At 46.0% G+C, this 21,499-nt stretch overlaps 1 protein-coding gene across 3 annotated transcripts in view; it reads left to right on the top strand.

Moving 5' to 3' along the window:
- The window catches only part of MICAL2 (microtubule associated monooxygenase, calponin and LIM domain containing 2), a 161,188-nt gene that overhangs the window by 116,214 nt on the left and 23,475 nt on the right, over positions 1 to 21,499 (top strand). For all 3 annotated transcript variants that reach the window (XM_048070101.2, XM_048070085.2, XM_066998101.1), the window contains 3 exons: positions 12,857 to 13,043; positions 15,846 to 16,018; positions 17,991 to 18,065. In XM_048070101.2, coding sequence (XP_047926058.1) covers positions 12,857 to 13,043; positions 15,846 to 16,018; positions 17,991 to 18,065 — 435 coding nt within the window. The remainder of the gene's footprint in view (positions 1 to 12,856; positions 13,044 to 15,845; positions 16,019 to 17,990; positions 18,066 to 21,499) is intronic.

The following is a 21,499-nucleotide window of genomic DNA, read 5'->3' as shown; positions in this document are numbered from 1 at the left end:
TTCCTTTTAAAAATATTTCCTGGTGACTTCATGCTTGTTTTACGAATTCCTCTTCTGGTGGATGCTGTTGTAGTACCTTTGTATTGGTCTGACCCAAAGGGTCTCACTGTGATATTATAATCACGTGTGTTCCTTCACACTGGGTTCCCTGACTATGATATTCTGCACTAGTTATTCCGCTTGAGACCAAGAGGTGCCTGGTACTGGGGTTTATCCTTCCTGGGAATGATAAGTCAGTGTTGCTGAGCGTGGAGGCTGCTTGTATTGCATACACGAACAACGCTAGTCCTCTTCTCTTTGACTTCTATTACTTTTCCTTATGTTACTTTTCCCTTCAGTTTTGATTTTACATAGCATGACTTTTATGGCATTTGTTAATAAGTTAAATTCATTTGGAATCTTGTATCACATACAGGAAAAGCAATTAATAACTGGGGGTAAAAACTCCATTTTTGTTACTGACTCTGGAGTGCTGCTTGCAAGTTCCCTTTATCTTCTGGAGCCCTGGAAGCTGCAGCTAATGGTGACTTATTATTTGATAACAGTGGCCTTGCTTTATTTATTTAATTTACTTTCCTTTCTTTCCTTTTTCTTTCCGTTTTTCTTTCCGTTTTCTTTCCTTTGTTCTATCATGATTTTTATTTTTTTAATTTTATTGTTTTTTAACGCTGGTGTTCTACTTTTTAAACAGCAGGTTCTCCAAAACAGCTTTTCTAAGCTTTTGCTCCCTATCATCTTCTTTTGTTTGCTCACCCTTCAGCTCTTAAGTTAGCATTTCTGTCTTTGTATTTCAAGGGAGAAATAAATGACAGAAAGAATAGTCCCAATTATTTAATGGAAAGATTGTGTTGTGTTTTTTTTAAGTCAATTTAAGCTGAGCCTCACTAGATTGGTTTGAATAATAGGAATAAATTTTTTTGAAAGTGTTGGTAGAGACAACATTACAAAAGAACAACAAATGTTATTCCCAATGAACTATTCTGTCCTGCCAAAGAAAAAGTCACCATGCACAGTAGAAAGTTTGCTGTCCCAGGGGGAGATGATTTGCATAACGAAAACACAGTGCAGGAAATGTCATTTAAGGCAGTACTTGGCACTTCCTTCATTGCAATGGACAAAGCAATTCAGATAAAAGTAAATATACTATTCATACAAATTACAGTCTCATGGCAGGTTCTTTTTTTCCATCTTGATAATCTTGGGCAGAGGCAGTGGCATGGAAACGTCAGAAGAGGTTTTTATGTCTGCAAAAGTTGATGACTTGTTTGGCATTGAAGCTTTGAGAGGCATCAGATGTTCAAGCTGTGCTCATAAACTGTTTCATTTATTCCTGCTAAAATAACAGAACAATAACTTGAAATTGGGGTAACGTTAGAGTTTGGATCTGTTGTAACTGTGTTTTGTTTTGTGGTGGTGGAGAAGGCCAGAAAAGTCAAATCACTAACAAATCCTATCTATAGAGGGATATACTTAGTCATAAACAGTCCATGCCCTGAAGCACTAGCAGACAGGACAGGACACAGTGTATGGAAAAGGAATAAAGCTCACAAAATGAGCAGGGTGAGGGAAGCAAGCTCCTGTTAGTTCCTTCATTCTCAGTCAAAATCATTACACAATAAAACTAAGTATTCTTTGGTTTGCTCCTAGTAATGCTGCTAGAGGAAGGGGCTGGTAGATTAAACTGTGAGCGAATTTAACAAACCTAGTTCAAGATTTGTGTATTTCTGGGGAGTCTCTGCTCCTCCAGCCATTCATCCCTGTGAATGGGAGGGTTGGTTCCTCCTACTGCCCTTCTGCTGAGCTCTCCGAAAGCTCTGGTGCTTCCAGTCTCCAGCAAGCACATGCTGTTGTAGTCACACCCCCAACGCAGTAATGCTGTGCCCTGGCGTGTAGCTGAAAGTGGCAGCCGTGCCTAGTGGAAGGGCAAATGGGCTGCTCCTCTGATCTCGAGCTGCCACTGAGCTGAGTCCTTTCCAAAAACCATGGGTCTGGAGCAGGTGATACTGATGCCTCTTGACATAGTCAATGCTTTCTAAGATTTGACAGCTACTTGTTATAGATACTGTTGTAGTGCTAAAACTGCAGAGATGACGTTTGCTGTATCTGGCAGCTTCAGGAATTGTGCACTCTTTCCTCTTTATACTGGTTCAAATCAGTTCTGAACTTTTCTGTTGCCACTAGGGCCATTTGATTTGGAAATAAATGCACAGGTGTGCTTTTTTTTTTTTTTAAAAGCCAGACTAATCATTTGTAGAGCATCACAGCATTACCTGCCTGGATATCAGTTAATGAAAAGCAAACATGCCAGAGTTATGTAAAGGTAACTATCCTTTATTATAATTATGCTAATACTTTGTAATGAAAAAGATCTTGCTGTTTTTAAACATACTTTATTTGAGAAAAAGTACAGACAAAACTTCTTAAAATGGCTTGGACTCAAATGTCAGTCTTTCATTAACTCTACCAAGAAGAATAATTTCTGTTCCTCTCAGTTTCTTCTAGACTGCTGCAGCAATAAAAGGCCAGTGAAAGCTGCTTCTCTGTGTATTCCAGCCTCAAGGAAGGGCTATGGTCTGTGTTTTCCCACAACATTATGGCAATTAGTTACTATAATTGGCTTTAATTCACTTCTTGCTCACTCATTCCTCACATTTCAATCAAAACAATTAGTTCTGAAATGCCCTGAATTCTGCATCAATATTTATGATTTTTGAAGTATGACATGTTTGCAGATGACTTGATTTTTTTTTTTCCTGGAAGATCATGTCACTGAAGATCAGAAGACATTATGTATTAAGGCTTGATCCAAGTATACATATTAGTCATATAAATATTTCCGCAAGCCTCTTTCCTTTTCTTCATGATCTGTGTTAACATAAAAAGAACAGAAGCTTTGATCTCATCTCATTAGGTGGCGGGCTCCAAACCCATTTGAAATGGCTGGAATTTCCAGTATGTTCTTCTGAAATGTGAAATTACAAAGCAATTTGCATGCTACTGCGTTCTTGCATTTGTTCTTTCAGCATTTGTTCTGCAGGAATTAATTCATATTTTATTCTAAGGTTTTTGGTGCTTAGAATCTTTGTGTAAAGAAAAATATTATTTTAGCAGGCATTAAATTGCTGATCACTCCAGAGACTTACACCATTGAGGCTGTGCTCTGAATTTGCAATTATAATATGCATTAATATACCAGACTAACACAGATTGCTCTGATAAAATATACAATTGCTCTAAAATTTATAGAAAATCTTATCACAGTAGTGTTGTTGTGTGGTTTTTTTTGAGAAGCAAATTTCCATAAATATAAAAATTCAATATATCTAATAGGTTTTCAGTTAGTTGCTTTTTCCTTTATCTCTGTATTAATTTTTGCATAGTTTGTGTTAGTGTTAACATGCACCATCCTGGATGCATTCAAACATTGTGTTCTTTGGGCTCTGTCTTGCTTTGTACTTCAAGCTCCCTGGTTATATTTTGTTCCTGAATTCAGAAGTGTCTGCTCATCAAGTAAGTAATGGATGCTTTGAAAAAGTGCTTTGATGCTGAAGAACATGTGTAGATTCTGGCCTGGGTCCACAGGGGAAGAGGAGAAGATGCGCTGCTGGTGTGGGGACAGGAGGAGAGGGTGGTGGAAAAGCCCCTTCTTCCCCAGGGCCTGGGGATGGGCAGCACAAAAGCATTTGCAGGTAGCAGTGGTTGGAAGCCAGGCAGGTAATATGGCCCCGCTTCCGCTGAGAGCAGTGTACCCCTCCACAGAAACAGGAGAGCAGGCTGGTTTTGTTTTTTGCCATTTGTTAGACGCAATAACATGGAATTGAATTCTATAGACAAATGAAACAAGCAGAAGTAAAAAGGAATAGACAGGTGGGAAGAACTGAAACCTGTGAAATGTCAAACATAACTCTTACTGAAGTCCTTTTTCAAGGACGGCAGTCTAACTGGTGGTTTCTTGGGTGTGATGAAAAATCGAAGTTTGATAAATACAGGACATGAGTCTGGGAATCCTGTTAGAAGCCCTATAGCCCTCTAGGGTGGATCTGAAATACCTCAATGTGATGTGTCTGGTTTTGAGCTCTAATGCAGGCAATGCTCTCATTCAGCCTTGCATGTTTTGAAGCAGAGGCAACAGGGCTCAGCTGAGGTTATAATAGGCTTGAGCTGGGGTTTTGCTCCATTGTGGGCTGGTAGCCAGCGTATTACAGCAAGACGAAGGCCTAAGCAAGCTGAAGGTGTCATAGTTCATTGTGTTCCCATCTCACAGTCCCACATGGGCTGGGTTTCCCTGGTGACTACTTTTTTCTCTGTATCTCATCCCTGTGCTTGCTTGGTTCATTTCAACTGTGCTTCCACAGTACTGAAGACACCTTCCTTTTGCCCCTGCAGCTTGCTTAAAGCACTGATGTACTCTAAGCAGGACCCATAAATGATTTTGGGGGGTATATTATACAGTAAGAAGCTAGAGAGACAGTTAATGTGTGTTGGGTGTGCTACAAATCAATTTGTGGTCTGCTGACTGAATTTCTTAATGTCAGTTTTTGTTGCCAACTGGTATTTGCTTTCACCATCGGAGCTGCCTATGTTTATGAGTAACTCCACTTCAAAATTATTTATTCATGTCATTGCCTTAGTCAGCAGCTCCATACAAGGCCAGGCAGAGTCCTCTCATCCTGTGAATGAATTATAGGTTGACACAGTTTAATGGCAGGCTAAAAGCCTCAGGATTGCCAGCAAGCTAGGCTGAGGTCCTATGGGGGGGGAGGCACTGAGCAAGCTGAGATTCGGTGTTTTTTGCAGGAGGGGTGGGCAAGTGCAAGTTACTTCTTCAGTGAAGGGTTTTATCTGTTAGCTTTGTGCTTCAGTGAGAGAAAGGTCTATTCCCTGAGCACTACTGCCCTGGCTTTGGGAGGGCTGGCAGCCAGGTGGCGAGGTGACAGCTGAGCTCATCCAAACCTTGTCCCTGTCACAGGAGTGCAGCAGTAGCTCGTGCTTTTCGGCACAATAACAGCAGCAGCACCTGGGATTTTAGTGCCTTTCATCTGAAGGTTTGAAAGCCCTTTGCCGTTACTGAATTGCTGTGACAGCTCTGGGTAAGTACTGCTCCTGTTCCACAGGCTTCAGTGAGTCACAAACACGTGATGTGTCAGAGGTGCCAATACATCATATCCCAAATACAGGTTGTGACACCTGATTCCAGTAGGTTTCCTCCTTCCTCTCCCCAAACAAGGCTCTCACACAGATTCACAACATGGGCAGGGCTCTAAGATATCACTGCTCTGGATATGAGCAGTCAGGGCAATCACGAGGTGTTTTCTGGACAAGGCTCCATGTAGGAGCTTATTTGCTGGCCGCCAGCATACTGGGAGTTTTGTGCCCCCAGAGGAGAGGTTGATACCATTTAGAAGTTTTTCGGTCTCTGTTTCTGTATTTTGTTTTTTATCTGCCTTCAGGGATGTTTCCCAAGTTTGTATTAGTTGACATATTTATACTCTGGTTAGCTCAGTAAGGCTTACTCCCCCTTTCTGCTTGTGCATGACTCTCATTTGGTCTGACTTGTCTTAGCTGAGAAATACCACCATATCTTGCTTAAAAATGAATTTCCCTCTCACAGTTTAAGACCAGTTGAAGATGAGGAGGGTGGATAAACATGAACACTTTCAGTTGCTTATGGCACAAAAGCATTGACTTGATTTGCTGGCTGCTGCAGCTGGCTTGGTTTGTATTTTTTTCAGATGGGTTCAGTGGGGCATCTGACCATTTTTGTCCAACACAGGCAGAGGCACATGCAAAGCAGCAGCTCTGAAGCAAAGCCGATAAAACTTAGCAGCCAGCTGGTGGCTGAGGCGGCTGGCCCTGTGCTGTCTGTGGGGAGGAGGTTGTTATTTGGGCTTTGTGCCACTGTGAGTGGCACACGTATGTGCCCCCTCTCCATAGGGAGAGGGAATGGCCTGTACAGCCCAGCTACCCACTGCGGGTGCTTGGCTCTGCCCAAATTTGGCTGGACCCTGAGCCCCTGTCATCTCCTTGTCAGTTGCAGTAATGCGTTCTGCCTGCTGCTAGTTTGACAGGTGGCTCAGGAGCAACAGCCCATGCAGAGAGCCAGGCTGCCTTGTCAGATGGGACATGCTACTGTGAGTAACTGCTGCTGCTGCCTGTCTGTTGGCCCCAGCTTTATTGGTGGGGACACTCAGATGTTGGAGTGATTGACACCTTAATAAATGATAGTCACAGAGGGTGCAGATGGCCCCTCTGGAAGGGGCCTCTCCTCTGCCCTGTGTGTGGTGGCACATAGTTCCCAATAGGTTTCTGCAGGGGCTCCGTATGTGTGCCTGTCACAGGACTGATGTGTTTCCCTCAGCTAAGCAAAACTGACTGCAGATGCACCATTAGCTGGCATTGTCTGGCAACAATTGTCTGTGCCTCTCCGCAGAGCTGAGCTGACGCAACATGGCTGAGACACCAGCACGTAACTCAGTACCCCACCACACGGAAATCGCTGCTGTGTTGGCACAGCCTTTGTGACTGGGAAGAGAAACACAGTGACTCATTCACCTGCTTTACAGTAGCAGAGGGGAGATTGCCTGAGGTTGGACCACTCTCAGTTTTTTTGTTGGTCACAGAATAGCAGTAAACAGCTCTGAAATTTGAGTTTTCAAAAACCCTCCAGGCCACTGGGGACGCTGTTACAAAAAGCAACTGAAAAAGGCAAAAATGTTTCTTAGGATGTGGTGCTGGCATCATCACTGGATGTTGTTCTGTAAGCATCTGAATATTTTAGGCCTGTAGTGGGGAGAATTGCAGTCACAGTGATCTTGTGGTGATGCTGCACTTGCATGCAGGGAGGTCGCTCCTGTGGCATGGCGGGATGGCTCTCCTCAGTGCTGCTGCGTATGAGGACCTCCAAAAGCTTTGTTATGTTCCTGATTAGAGGAACGTAATTATTGCTGAGCAATAAGCAAGCTGCAGTTTGTTCCTCAGATTTGATAACCAGTTAGAAACAGGCCATTACCAAAGAACCAGCCCTGCTGACTGCTTAGCCACAGTCGCTATGGTCTGACAGGTGAATTCTTGCAAATCCACCACCCTGGAGCCAGTAGCTGGCTGAACTAGCTCTGAAGGTCAAACTGTCAAAGGCCATACTGTCAAAACGTTATCACTAATTTACCCTCATTTAGTAAATGGTTGTGGTGTTTGGATTACTGGTGCTGCGAGAAAATAACAAGTATTTGTACTCCTTGATCCTTTGACTCCTGTGGAGCTAAAGTCAAGCCTCTATCCACGTTTTGTAAACCTTCCAGTGTTGCAGAGATACTGTGATGTCTTCGTCCTTCACCGGCTGTACAGACTCATTTGAGACTGATGGGGCTGTTTGAAATGCAAGAGTGAGCTGGTCCTTTGGCTGACTGGAAAAACATGGAATTGAGAAAACCTGGCAAGACACTTAATGGAGAGTAGAAGTGTTTTTTTTGTTTGTTTTCTGGAAAGAGATCTGAATCTGTCCATAGGGTCTGCATGGACTGTTTGGCCAAGCCTGTTTTAAACAGCCCTGACCTTCCAGTGAGCACTGATCTGGCTGTGAGCCCTCAGAACAAGCTGTGGGGACATGGCTCACTTACCATGCAATTTAGCTAAATCCTTTCACTGTAAGGAAAACACTTGTTTCTCTCCCAGTGTGGGGATGATGAGGGAGGTTTTGAAGTACAGACAAAGGAGAAATTGTTGATCCAATTTTTTCATCCTGTTGGAGTGGGAGGGTCAGATGAATGTAGAATTGTTCTGTTTCAGTTGCTGACTGTATTACTATTGTTTAAAAAACTGAAGGCAGCTAGTCTCCATCATTTGTATTTAAAACAACAACAGCGCTACAGCCATGTTATTTACTCTCAATGCAAGTCAGTCAGGAGCTCTGATCAGAAAAGCTTTGACTGAGGAGAGACACTTGCACTGAGGACACCAACGGTAGAGCTTGTGTGTGGAGATGCTGCTGCTCCCAGGACACAAAGCTGCTAAAATTGGCCAACTCTTTGTGGGGATTATTATCTGAATTGAGCTCTTACTGCTGAAGTTAATATGCCAGTGTTTTGGTTTTGAGTGGTGTTCTGCATTATAAAATGCATTGCAAAATCTTTTCCATATAGACAGGCTTTAGATCAATGCATTGTGTTTTCTAGTTGTAACTCAGCATAAAGGACTACTTCCCAAACCCTTCAGTTGCCTTCTGTGCTGGCAACCATGGAAAAGCAGGGAAAGGAGGATTGTTGTTGTGAACAGGGACAGCAGTGGATAGAGAAGTTAAAATAGATGTTTCACTGTTTTGAGTTGGACTTGGGCTTCTGTATCTTTTAGAAAATTCCTCTAAAATAACTTTTTTTGTTTTGTTTAGAAAAGTTGAAAACTGAGAAACTGAATCCACATCACCTGAGCATAGCGTCAGGTTTTTCCTGAAGTGGGAAAAAATTGCTTTTGTTCTGCTGGGCTTCAGTTTGGTACTGAAGTGAATAAACCCATTCCAGTCTTTGTCCGGGTGGGCAACACATTTCCCAGTAGACTGCCATCCACAGCACATAGAGTAGTTGATTCCCTCAGTAAATGGTGAGAACAGCCTCATCTTCTGTGTTTGCTGTGGGCTGGTGGCAAACTGCAGCCATCAGCCTGAGTGCTTCAGCCAAGGCTGGCTCCACTCTCGACTTGAGGCATATGGTTTCATCTTGCTGTTTTAAAAAAAAAAAAAAAGGAAGGTGTGAGTGGGCTGGTTTCATGATACCACAGAGCTGCTCTCATTGCTGTGGCAGGCAAAGCCCTTCTAAGCCCTTGCTTTGGGCCAGGTCCCTCCTGTACCACCAGCTGTCAAGCCACCAAGGTGTCCCAGGCCTCCGAAACTGCACAGATGAGTACCATTGCCCTTGTTAATGACAAGGGTGGTGGTGTCACAAAACAGAGTGCCAGGACAGCACTGTCTGGATGCCAGTAGCATAAGGAATGGAAAACTTAAATTCTCTCAACGCCAGCAGCCCTTCAGGCAGCAAGTTACTGTTGTGCAAGGGCATCAAACAGTTCAAGCACCCAGCTGTGCGTGCTGCAGAGCACCTGCTGCTGCTCGCTGAGCGGAGGCAGGAGCACTGTCCTGCTCGCTTGCCTGTCTGTGCCCCCTCACAGAAAAACACTGAAGGGCATGTGAGGGGCTAGAGATTAGCACATTAGCTCCTTGGCTTGCTTGCACTGGCTAGTTTAGGGAATTTGACCACCTAAAGTACTCTAACATGAGTCAGTAGGACAATTCCACTTGTAACTGGCCAGTCGTGGTGTGCCCTGTCTGTCCCTGCATGTGATACATTTGCTTTGGTGTCCGCTAGCACAAGATTAACATCTTCCACGTGCATAGCTTGCCTGTAACCCCCTGGATAAATTAATTAAACGTTTTGACAAAGGATTAGTAAGGGCTACAGCTTAAACTGTGACTGTGGAGAATGCATGCTCACTGCTAGAGGTCTTCGCCACACTGAAACAGAAGATAGTAGGAAGGATGTTGGGAAATCTAAAGTAAGTGTGATGGAAGTGAAGTCAGATCTGATGTGAATGCTATTTTGAGAGTCTGTTCCCTGACGACTTGTCTCTCTCTCTGATAACATCTAGTGCAGCCAATGGAGGTCAGTGGCACAGCACCAGTTGACATTGGCAGTAGAGTGGGGGCTGTGCCCTTTTCCGTCCTGGAGACCGGATGCCCCTTTAGCTTTTGCATTGCGTGTGTTTATCTTATAAAGTTCAATTCTTCTGACTCAGTTTTTTAGCTGCTAGTAGAAAGTCTCCTGTCCTGGGGAGGAAATCTGACCTGAGCAGGAGCACTGGCAGCCCACAGGGTCCCACAGCCTCACCAGTTGCCCCAGGCACAGGGCTTAGTCTGCCCCCATGCCCCTTTCCATTTGGGAACGGCAGTAAGGCCATTTTAATCTCTTCTAGTGAAGAAGTGGGATAGCGTGGCATGTACAGGCGTGGGTCTCTGAGAGGACTTAAGCACTAGCAAATTCAGGTATCCAGGGGCTTACGTGGGAATTTTCACTTTGGAATTGGGAGCTGAATGTCTACCTCAGTCCTTCTGCAAGAACTTGAGTTTCCCCAGAGCACAAGGGGGGCTGCTGTGAGCCCAGAAGTGCTGAACAATTCAGCTGATCTCCTGAGTGAGCACAGCTAACCTCCCATGAGGCTCCACAAGGAGGGCTGCTGCTGCTAACCTTGCATCTGCTCAGGAGCACAAGTGTGTGCCTTACCTTTGTGTAAACACTCAGCCTTTGCGCTGACTTGGGAGAAACTTGTTCACACAGACCTTCTTCCACCCCCCCACCCCCCCTAAAAAAAAGTGCTTTAAAGAAGTTCCAGATTTATTTTTAAATTTCTCATTTGTATCAGATAATTTTCATCTTCTTTATGATACTCCTTTAAAATTACCTTTAAAATTAATGACAGCAACAGCTCCTCAGTGGTGGAGCTGATGCCCCATTTGATTTGTTTGTGTTACTGTGGCAGTGCTGGTAATAATTAACATGTGGGTTCAGGTCTGTGCAGTGTCCAGGCTTTTGTTTGAATTGGCCACTGCTCTCCTTCTGTGGTGTTTACACGAATCCACCAACAGCTTGTTGCTGGCGCTTGTACTCAGTTCCTTTTTGTTCTTTAGGACTGAAATCTGCCCTGTGCAAGAGCTCCAAGCACTCCATGCGGCTGCGTTTTGTCATGGCAAGGTTCAGGGCCCAAGCGCTATGTTTTAGGAGAGCCCAGTAAAATTGTGTAGTGCCATCAGAACCTACAAAGCCCCAGACCCTTGGACATTTAGGGCCCCTCTGCATTTATACAAGCCGGTTACCCAAGGAGCAGTCCTGCTGTGTGAAACTGCAGCAGCAGCTCCCATTGTTTCAAATGTCCCATGGGGTTTGTAACCCAGTGTTTGGGTTAACACGCACAAGTGGGTGTCCTGTTCACGGAAGCGCTGAGACAGCCCAGGTTTATGGGGTTGACTGCAACCTAGTTTATTCAGCTTCATATGTCACAGTGCAAACATTGACTAAATAAATTAGTAAGGAGTGGTTTTGATTCTTAAGACAGGATGCTAATCTTAAATCTGATTAGTACAGCTACAAATGTAAGATTATTGTGTTCACAAAGGACTCAGCCATTTAGCAGATGCCTGAGAAAACCAGCTTCTGCTGTACAATTCAAACTGGAGAGCACTGCGGTGCCTTAGAAGAGGTGGCACAGAAATGTACCTCCCTCAGCAGACGGTTCCCATTTGACGGTGCTTGAGGCACAGCTGGCCCAGGCAACGTCCTGAGGTCCTGCACCAGCCATGTCCGTTGTGCTTGTCACTTACAATGTGGGTGTGTGGCAGGCTGTTGCAAAGGGACTGGTTAACTTGGAATGTGTACGTATTCGGGAACTGTGCTGGTAATTGGTTTGGGTAGTCTGTCTGTCTGTCCATGGGTTTTGGTGTTCTACAGCTGTGCGCGTTAGTCATAAAAATGTTTTATCCTCTTTCCTGGCATTGTGGTGGGGGAAAACCGTTAATACAGGGGATGGGGGAGGGAACACACGCTGAGCCTACAAGCAAATGGCAAGAAGTTTCTTGGCAGGCAGTTCATTGAACAGCCTATGGGTGCTGAAGGAACAGAGAAACCTCTCCATTGCCACTTGCTGTGACCTCGGGCACTGCTTATTGCCATCATGGGTACAGCTGGCAAGCTTTTGTTAGGTTTTGTTTGCTCTGATTTTCACATTAACGCAGCAGCTTTTAGGGAGAAGGTTACCCTGAGCCATGCGGAGGCCTGTATTTTACAAATTGCCTGGCAGGATCTCTTCCTGGAGAGCAGCTCTGGGGCAGCTCCCCTGCACCCCGGGGGCTTGGCGCAGGAGCCTCTCCTCATGGTGCAGCGGTGAGCTGCTCCTCCTGCCCACCTGGCTGCTCGCACGCACCGGTAGGGGAATTAAAGAGAGCCTCCTGTGAGCAGTGAAGTCTTGAGGAGTTTTCAAGCCAAGAAAGTACATTGGCTTTTATGAAGCATGAAAAACCAGAGCTCACCACAGCCTTTTGAAAAGTGCAGTGCTCTGTGGTGCTTGGGAAAAGCATAGTCAGTAAAACAGTAATATAAAAAAAAAAAAAAACCAACACTGCAAAGCCATTTTGCTCATTCTGTGAGCACAAGCAAGGGAATTTCAGCCAGCCACAGCAAGACCTGTACTTGTACAGCAGACACCCTCACCACTAGCAGCTGGGCTTCTGGTGCTGGTCATTATTTTTGTATATAGAAGGGGGCTAGCACAAAAAAAAAAAAAAAAAGAGAGAGAGAAGAAATGCAGAAGCTAAGTGCACCAGTTTTCTTTTTGGTGGTGGGGGGAGAGGCAGGACAGACTGGTGGCTGCTTGAATTGTGCAAAGTCAAGGTGTAGCCCTGCTGCCACAGCCTGTTTTGGAGACCTGGTGTCACAGCTCAGCAGAGGGAGGGGACAGCGAGGGACAGGCCAAGCGACCTGGCCAAGGTCAAAGCGGGTACGGTGCAGGATGTGTGGCTGCAATGCGTCTGCTCCAAAGCAGACCAGGGAGAGCTGCAGTGATGGGTGGGGAATCACTGCTCCAAGCCTCCTGTCCTGCTTCCATTTCTATCTATTTGTGTCCCAGTTGGTGAACACCAGCAGGCTCGTACCACAAAGCCCAACTTTCAGACCTGGTCTCACCCTGCAGGGCTGCTGGTGCTCCCAGAAACCACTGCCAGTGGCCAAGGACCACCCAAAGGAGAGGCCAAGGTCTTTCCCCATGGGCTTCCTGACTTTGGCTCACCCCTAATGCGCTGCTATCACCTTTGTACTTTTCCTAGGCTGCTGCCAGCCCGTGGCCGATGAGCCCACCTCTCTGAAGAAGGCAAAGAGCATCCTGGAGTGCCACAACTTGGAAAACTGGTCACCTTCTCCAGAGTGGACCACCGTGAGGGTCATCCCTGAGGAGGAAATGACAGAGCACAACCTCCTTGCTATTCGAGTCATAGTCACCAGTGATGCAAGCAGGTAGTTGAAATTACAAATAGGCCTTTAAAAACAAAAAAGCCTGATTTTTTTTTTTCTGCAGCACTGATGAAAAGTATAGCACATACAGCTGAGGGAGGGAAGAGAAAAAAGGAAAACCTCTCAGAAAAAAACAATTGTTCTTTACCACAACCATAAATCCCCCAAGACATATGACTCATTTTGCAGGAAATCTTCAAACATTTGCATCCCACACAGGGGCCTGAGTCAGAGAGAAAAATATTTACCCCAATCAACCCAGGTTCAGCTATTTGTTTTCCAAAAAATGTCAGTTCAGGGATTAGGGCAGTGGGTGTGTTGTGGCAAAGGTGCATCCTGTGGTGTGGTTGCCTGCTACCTGGGTACCACGGGGCAGCTCCACAACCCGAGTGCCTCTCTGGATGTTTGATAGCCTGCCCATCCCAAAGACATCCAAAATCCTGTGACTCTTGGAGAGCTGTCCAAGGAAGTCTGATCTCTGTGTAAATTTAGAATATATTAGGTATTTTTGGGTGGGATTCTGTGGGAGTTCGTTCCAGCCATAATAATGATTAGATTGGTGTCTTTCAAGTAAAGTAGTTTTCCTTACTGAGAATTAAAAAAAAAAAAAAAAAAAAAGCCAACCCAAAGCCAGCTGTTGCAAACAGAGAGCTATTACTATGTGAGGAAACTCACTTAGAATCTTGAAGCCCTTCAAACACCTATTCATGGTGTTGTGTATAGGCTGTGGAAGGTAACACTTTTTGAAATTAAACTTTATGCTGTTCCCTTTGGGAGGTTTTAAATAACATTTGTGCTCCACCGCATGTGTTTGGATATTCTTTGGGGACAGGATCACTCTCTGCTGGGGCTCCTTCCTTCCTGCAAGGAAAGGAGAGCTTGGGGAAATGTTTCCTGTCTGTTGGAGAGATCTCGCTGCCATACAGTGGCTTGCTGCAGAGTGCCTGCTCCTACCCACGCTAATGCCCTGAGGCTCTTCATGCCTGTTGCACTTGGGCAGCATGCAGAGATGGGAGCCAGCTCATCCCCCTGATCTGAGGGATCAGATCCATTTCCTCCAGCTGTGACAGTCCCATGTTCACAGAGAGGCCCCGGTCCCTGTCCCAGCTGACACTGCCGCTGTCACCAGGATAGCCTGTGCCAGCCTCTCTCACTGCCTTCGTTTGGGGACCATGTGCTTGTGCTGCTCCTGCTGGTGAGCCATCGCCTAACAAGGGGGGGATGAGCGAAATAGCAAGTGACAAATGATATTGCAAGGTCTGAGTGAGCATGGGGCAGGAAAAATGATTAGCTCGGTAAAATAGCTTTTCAATTCATGCTTTAGGTACTTGTGAATAATGACTGCCTATCAAGCAGTGATCAGAGGACAAGCCTCATCCTGCAGCACTTACATCCTTGCCAGCCAAGGGAAATAAACATTTGCTCTTTTAAAACAGAAATGTGTCTATCAGTATTAATGGCATGTCTTTTTCTTTTGTGTGGCACTCTGCCCAACCTCCGTGTGATCGCAATCCAGAAGTGATCCCAACTATCAAAGAGTTCATATATATATATATATAAAAATGTATATATACCGCAACCAGAGAACTAACTACGTCCAAGGTCTCCCAGTACCAGTTTGAGCTGGGTGAAGCAGAGGTACAGGACTGGTCAGTGCTACGTGTATGGCACGTGCACTAGCTTTATACTGTCTGCAGCCAACATCTGATCTGGTCAAGGGTTACTCCCTGCTCCAGGCACAAAATCAAGCCATCAGAAATTTGTTGCCTAACCTGAGAGATTTTATTCCAGCCACTGCTGGCAGGCAGCGGTACCCAAACACTGCCTTTCCTTTAGCGCTTTTTCCTCCTGTTGTGTGTCTCTGTCTTGTGGCTGTTACAATGAATCTGTACTTTCTACAAGGCAGCACTATGTAAATGTGACGCAGCTTTCTCCTGCCACACCAACAGGACTACTCATAGGATAAGCTCCTCTTTTCAAAGTAGAGCTATTAATCATCACAATAAATCTATCAATTGGTTTAGCAGTATTGTTTTCATTAAAAATGGGCCAAGTCATATGGTGGCAGACTTGTTTATGACACTGGGAATGCGGTCACATCAGAAGGCCTAAAAGTGCATGTTCCTTACAGTTTGGCCTTTAAAGAAATCCCCTTATTATCGTAAAAAAGGACTAATAACCACCTGCAAAGGTTATTCTCCCACCCAGAGGCAAGGTCACAACATGTGTGACTCTGAGTATGTGTTTTTGTGGCATGCGTTTAATTACATTTAAGGAAGGAGACTCCAAAACTTGCCTATGTGGTGATCTATGGTCCCTCCTTGTACTTGCTGTGCAAGGAGCTGTCCCAGTGGCTCACTGCTGTGTTTCGCAGAATCACAGAATCGTCTAGGTTGGAAGATACCTCCAAGATCACCTAGTCCAACCTCTGACCTAACACTAACAAGTCCTCCACTAAACCATATCACTAAGGGCTGCATCTAAACGTCTCTTAAAGACCTCCAGGGATGGCAACTCAACCACTTCCCTGGGCAGCCCATTCCAATGCCTAACAACCCTTTCGGTAAAGAAGTTCTTCCTAATATCCAACCTAAACCTCCCCTGGCGCAACTTTAGCCCATTCCCCCTCGTCCTGTCACCAGGCACGTGGGAGAAAGCCAGAGCTCTCTTTGTGGCAGGTCGACTTCAGGTTTTGTGCTGAACACAGTGATCATGGGTATGAATCTGGGTAGCAGAAATCTTACAGGAATATGTGCCTTCTGAAATGTCCCACTTTCTTCCCATCTCTCCTTCTTTTCCCCGTAGCTCTGAGCTGGAGTCTGATTTTAACGGTGATTCCTCCAACTCTGAGGTGGGTGAAGGAGAGACCTCGCTGCTGGAGCTCCCTGCCTGTCCAAGCCCCCCCCGGCGGTGGGCATCACTCTCCAGGAGCCCTGTGGTGCCAGAGGAAAGCCACAAAACATCCAAAGTTGCTGATGGTAAGCAGTATCCCTGCCCAGGGGAATGCCCGTGGCCTCTCCCAGGGGCTGAAGTCAGCATTGAGGGGGAGGTTTTGAACTGGAGGCTGCTGCCAGCAATGTGGCCAGGTTTTACCTCTTAAGTGTCTTCATTTGGGGGGATTTCTGCCTTTTGGATGATGTAACAGTATTTTACAAGCTCCTTTCTTCTTTACTCGCTGGTTGAATCTTAAACACTTATGCAGCAGGTGGCACTAAAATGCTCAGAGTGAAAGTTTGCTCAGAGCCACTGCTGGGTGGTTTGCTCCTGTGGCATGGGCAGCTGCCGGAGCAGTGCCTTGCTCTGCCCACCTTGGCTGATGCAGCGGTGTCATGCTGCACGGGGACCTGGAGGAGCTGTGCTTCCTGCCCAGCTTGCAGTGCCAGGTGGGTGCTTTCCCACCAGTAAAACACTGGACTGTTACTAGCAGCCTGTGCAATATCTGTGACGTTGGCTAAGGGTGATTTTTGGAAGCACTGGAGTGCTTTGCTCTGTTCAGTTTATACTTAGTAGCTGCTTGAGCTATTCGTGTCTACAGAAAGCACACTGAGGAAAGGATATAGCTGCTAGGGAGGCAGCAAGAGGTTTAGGAGCAGTCTGCCTCCAACTGGAAACTCCTTTCTGGAGCTGGAAGTCAGGCCTAAAAGGTGGACTAAAAACAACCAAAGACGTGCAGCTGCAGGAAGCGAGGACTGCCATGTTTTAGGACTACATGGTGACATGTTGAAGCTATGGTGGACCTTCTGCTTCAGAAAGCATCCCCAGAGCTTTGCCAGGCTCATGCTCTGCTGGGTTTCTCCCCCAGGCAGAGCAGTGTGGGCCTGCATGCGCGTCCTGAGCTGGCAGCTGTGGTGCTACAGGCACAGACCTGCACTAAAGCTGCTCTGCGCTTTTGGGCAAGAGCAGTCATGCTGATGCAAAATGCAGGTGGAGCAAGGGAGCAGCTGTCTGGATGGTGTGTGCAGATGTGCAAAACTGTTTTTTGGGGTTCTCCCCCCAAAAGCTCTCTGCTTGCAGCCTTATGTGCAGCATTGATTTATGTCTGCATTCTCAGATCCTCCCACATGCTGACAGCTTATGGCTGGACTCTGAGAAACTTGACGGTATTTTGCATTTGTTAATTACATCTGGTGTTATCACTCCTCTCTGTGTGGAAAAGGCTTTGTCGAAACCAGCTTTTATTTCAGATCTCATTGGTGCCTGAACAGGGGTGAGTTTCCAAAGCCTGTTAGACATGAATAGAGTTCCTGGATTTCAATGTGGTATACTGACTTAATCTCATATTTAAAATAAAAGGGTGATGTTAAACACCACAATGTTCTAGGCATTCCTGGCAGATTTTTATACAAGAGGTCTATGTGGTGCTAAAATGTCCAAGTCCTTTGATTCATCATCACCCAAAGTGCCTTGGCATGAGGTTTGGGCAGCACTGAAAGGGCTGCTGTAAGGATCTGGCTTCCTTCCTTGTGCAAGGAGCCTTCTGCCAGGCTGTGCCTCAGTGATGGAAGAGCTGAGAAATGATTTTGCTGCAATGAAGAGCCATCAGCATTCATTTCTTCCAGTCCCTCACTACCCCCATGCCCTTCTATGCATTTCTAATTGGAACAGAAAAGAGGGGGGTTTTACAAGGCGATTTAAATGGACTCCTGAATAAAAAGGCCTTGTTTCAAAGGCAGAGGCAGGCTTCCCCTCGGAACATCTGTCTGGAGCGCTACTTTTGAACCACTATGACCCAGCCCTGGCTTTCTCCTGTCCCGCTTTTGCTGACATGAGGTGCAGCGGGCAGGCACATGGGAAAACAGCACCAGCATGAGGGGAGCCTCTCCTGGGGCTGCTCTGGTGCTGCCATGGTGCTTGGGCGCTGCGCAGCCTGGCAGGGAATGGGGAGCTATGGTTTTGTTCTCTGGCTTGTGCTGTGCTAGCTAACGACATCTCTCTCCTGTTTCTGTTTAGCACTACAGAGAGCCAACAGCTTTCACTCCACTGCGTTAACTAAGTATCAGAATTGGAGAAGAAAAATCCAAACAAGTGAGTACAGCCCAAGAAGAGATTGCATCTTCCACTTGCACTGTCTCCTGTTTTTTTTTTCCCTTAAATGTCAATTTCTCCCTGTCCTTTTCTTTAAAAGTTTTTGTGATTTTGACTCATGAGGTAAGGAGACAAGAGAGCTAAAACACAACAAATCTTTCTTTTTTTCACTTTCCTGTCCTGAAAGGATCAAATTCCTTTTTCATGTGATTGCTCCATAGGTTATTACCTATCTTTGTGACTAATAAGGTAATCCATACATCATCTATCTGTCCATATCTAATTCCTATTATATCTCCTACTCTTTTACCACCATAGCTACCAGAGAATAAACCATTAAGTAAATCCACCAATGACTCTATGACAAGTTAACAACTCTGTGTAATCCAGGCTTTTGTACAGGAGAGACAAAACCTCACAATACTGTATATCTGTCCATGTGCGCTTTTATGCAAACACTGCCATTTCAACGCACCTGCCCCAAACCAGTCTGAAGCCTGTGGCCACACAGAGTGGGCGAGGAGAGGCAGGTGGCGAGTGGAGGCACCCCATCCCCAGCAGCTGTCTTCCGGGAGGCTGGAGCCTGGGGCTGCAGGAGCTAGGGGTGCCGAGTTCTCCTGTTCCCTCTCCAGTGTGGGTGCTGTCTGTGCACGTGTGTTGGATGAGCTCAGCACTGGTGGGGTTTCAGAAGTGGCATTTCAATTCTCTTTCCCACAACGGGAGCTGTGGGGCCTTGTGTGAATGTGCTCTTGGTCGTGGCCCTGCATAGGCATCTGCAAAAGGAGTAGTGCTGGCAAGTTATGTCTGCCATAACTGTGTATGCTAAGCTCTAATTTCTCAGCCAATAAGGTGTGCTTATATCACAGAGCGTGTATTCTGCCCTTAGACCTACGTGCACTGATTGCTTTTGGTTCAGTGTATCAATAGGTCTAATATTTTGAGCACTGCATACCAGACGTGCTTCTGGAGGTGCCTATTTGCATATCCTCTACCATTTGCTGAAAAAACAGGTGATGTTTCTGTTTACTGAAGAGGAAGGAGTACTAACAGCCCTCCCCAAATGAGCATTACTGGTTCTTCTCCTCTGACAGTTTCACTTGATTTAGGCTGACCTATCTCTGCCCAAGGGACTCAAACAGGAATGTACTGAGCTCAATAGCGATCAGGTCTGTGCGCGATTCACTTGCAAAACGCAGGGTGGTCACTCCTCGCAGCCAGGGTGGTGTCAAAGTGATCTTCCTCCTGAGCTGTGTCCCCGAGATAAGCCAGATGTGTTCCCAGTCACACCTCTGCTGCTTGTAGCATGGCTGCCTGCCCGCCTCAACACAGCCCCTCCGCAGCTGCATGCTGCACCTCTCCTGAGTCCCCTGGGACTCACTGGTACTTGCAGGATTATTGATAGTGGTGTGGAGCTGGGCGCATTTACCAGCACCTCAAGTCTTCCCAAAACTTGTTCAGAAACAGTTGTATCTGTTAGACTGGGCTGTTGACAGCCCATAAGTATAAAGCATAAATACATAGCGGTGGAAAGAAGGGGTTTGTGCATGTGACTGAGTGCCACAGTCTCTAGGCGTGCAGACAGCTGGCTTTTGGGAACCGGTGGTGAGAGTCGCCCCACCTCAGCTTCCCTCTGCAACTCTGCCCTCTGTGGGGGATTTCTGTAGCTGCTCAGAGTCTCAGCTGCCTTTGGAGAAGTTTCTTGTTTCAGGACAGAGCTCATAGGATGCCTGTGCTAATTATGGGACCAATGTTCAAGCAGAGGTATCCTGGCTTGCTTGGTTTTACTGCAGAAAGAAGCTTCAAGATTATTTGCAAGTATCCGTTATAGGAAGATTTTTTTTATATATCTCAAAAAAGGGGGCAAGATGCATCCCTCTGTCTTGGCACCAGCCTTACAACTATGTCAGATGCCCTTAGCTGCACATGAACACTTTCACTATGGACTTCATGGTCCCTTAAAGGCTTCTGTTGCCACATCTGGGATAATTCACTAAATATCAGTAGAGGACACATGGGGCTATTTCATGGTCCGTAGAAGATGCTCCCACCAAGTTGGACTTCAGCAAACCATCACACCCCGAAGTCTGTCCTCGGAGAGGCAGCTGTGGCAGATGGACAGGCAGAAAGGCCTTGATGGGGCGACATTCCCTGGGACTGGCTGTACCTCCAAGGTGCAGAGAAGGACTCGCCGCTCTCTGCAGGACCTCCCTGGAGCAGCTAGGTGGGCATCCTACCCCAGAGGAGGGCTGTCCTCTGCCCAGGATGGGCCAGCAGGGCAGGGTGCTCTCAAAAAATCTTGTGGCATCTGTCAGCCTCAGGGCTGTCTTTGAGCACTGTGAAACACTGTGGGGATTGGCGTATACATCAAGTGTTGAATTTACTGAAAGCTTAGATTTAAAATTGTTCCTTAGTTGATCTCAGTTCTTAAAAAATCCAACAAAAATGGTGCTTATTCCAGATATGAGGGGAAAAAAGACAGACTGTGAAAGGAAAGAAGGAAAGACCAGGGGTAACTCGTAATTTCGATTAATTTTCAGCTTGTTCTCAGCAAGTGTATTACTTAATTGTTTGCCAATTAATTTTCTCATCATTTTATTAACGCCTCCGAAGGGCTCTAGAGGGAGCTAGAAGTCTTTGAGAGGAAAGCTACATGCTACATGAATGTGTCTGAACCTCAAGTATACTTTTAAAATGAGGTGTAAAGTACATTCAGCATATACTGGGAACAGAATAGAGGCATTTTTTACTCTCTGGAGGAACACTGTAAGTCTTAGTTTCTGTATTTAATCCACTTAGTTACAAGAACTCATATAATCATCAATCACATTAAAGAAAAATCTGTGTCCTTTTCAGACTTATTTCCCAAAACACGTATGTTTCATAAACAGCATGAGGTGTGCAGCCAAGGAAAGGAAATTGGTGTCATTTCTATATTGGCTGAAAGATTCAGGGCAGGATATTGCCTTTCAAAATCTGTAATTCCTGTCTTGCAGCCACAGACAGCGCCACGCTCTTATTTGTTGTCTTGGTCACCACGAGGAGCTTTTAGGCCAAGTAGATTTTGGTAATGCCCTAAGGATTTGTTTTGTTTTGTTTTGTTTTTCCTAATAACATGTTTTTAACGTGAAGCTGCAAATATAGCTTCAGAGCCTCAGCTGGAATAAGTCAATCATCTCTGTGCAAGGCAACACGCTGGGACTTTGTGCTAAGTGCTGCTCTCGCTTGTGCTGCCCTGTCCTTGTGCAGTAATGCACCCCTGTGAGCTGCCGCGGTGTGTGCTGCTGTCCCACAGACCCCTGGGGCTGCATAGAAGAAAAAAAGTAATTTTCTCTGTTACACGTGGTAATGGAAAGGCCACGCTGGGATGCTGCTTCTCCCCCCAGTCTCACTACCAGGTGCCTGGGGGTGGGGGGTGGGGGGGCGGGGGGAGGGGG

This window comes from Anser cygnoides, chromosome 5, assembly GCF_040182565.1.
Source record: "Anser cygnoides isolate HZ-2024a breed goose chromosome 5, Taihu_goose_T2T_genome, whole genome shotgun sequence".
Taxonomy (NCBI): Eukaryota; Metazoa; Chordata; class Aves; order Anseriformes; family Anatidae; genus Anser; species Anser cygnoides.
This window is presented reverse-complemented; position numbering and strand designations above follow the sequence as displayed.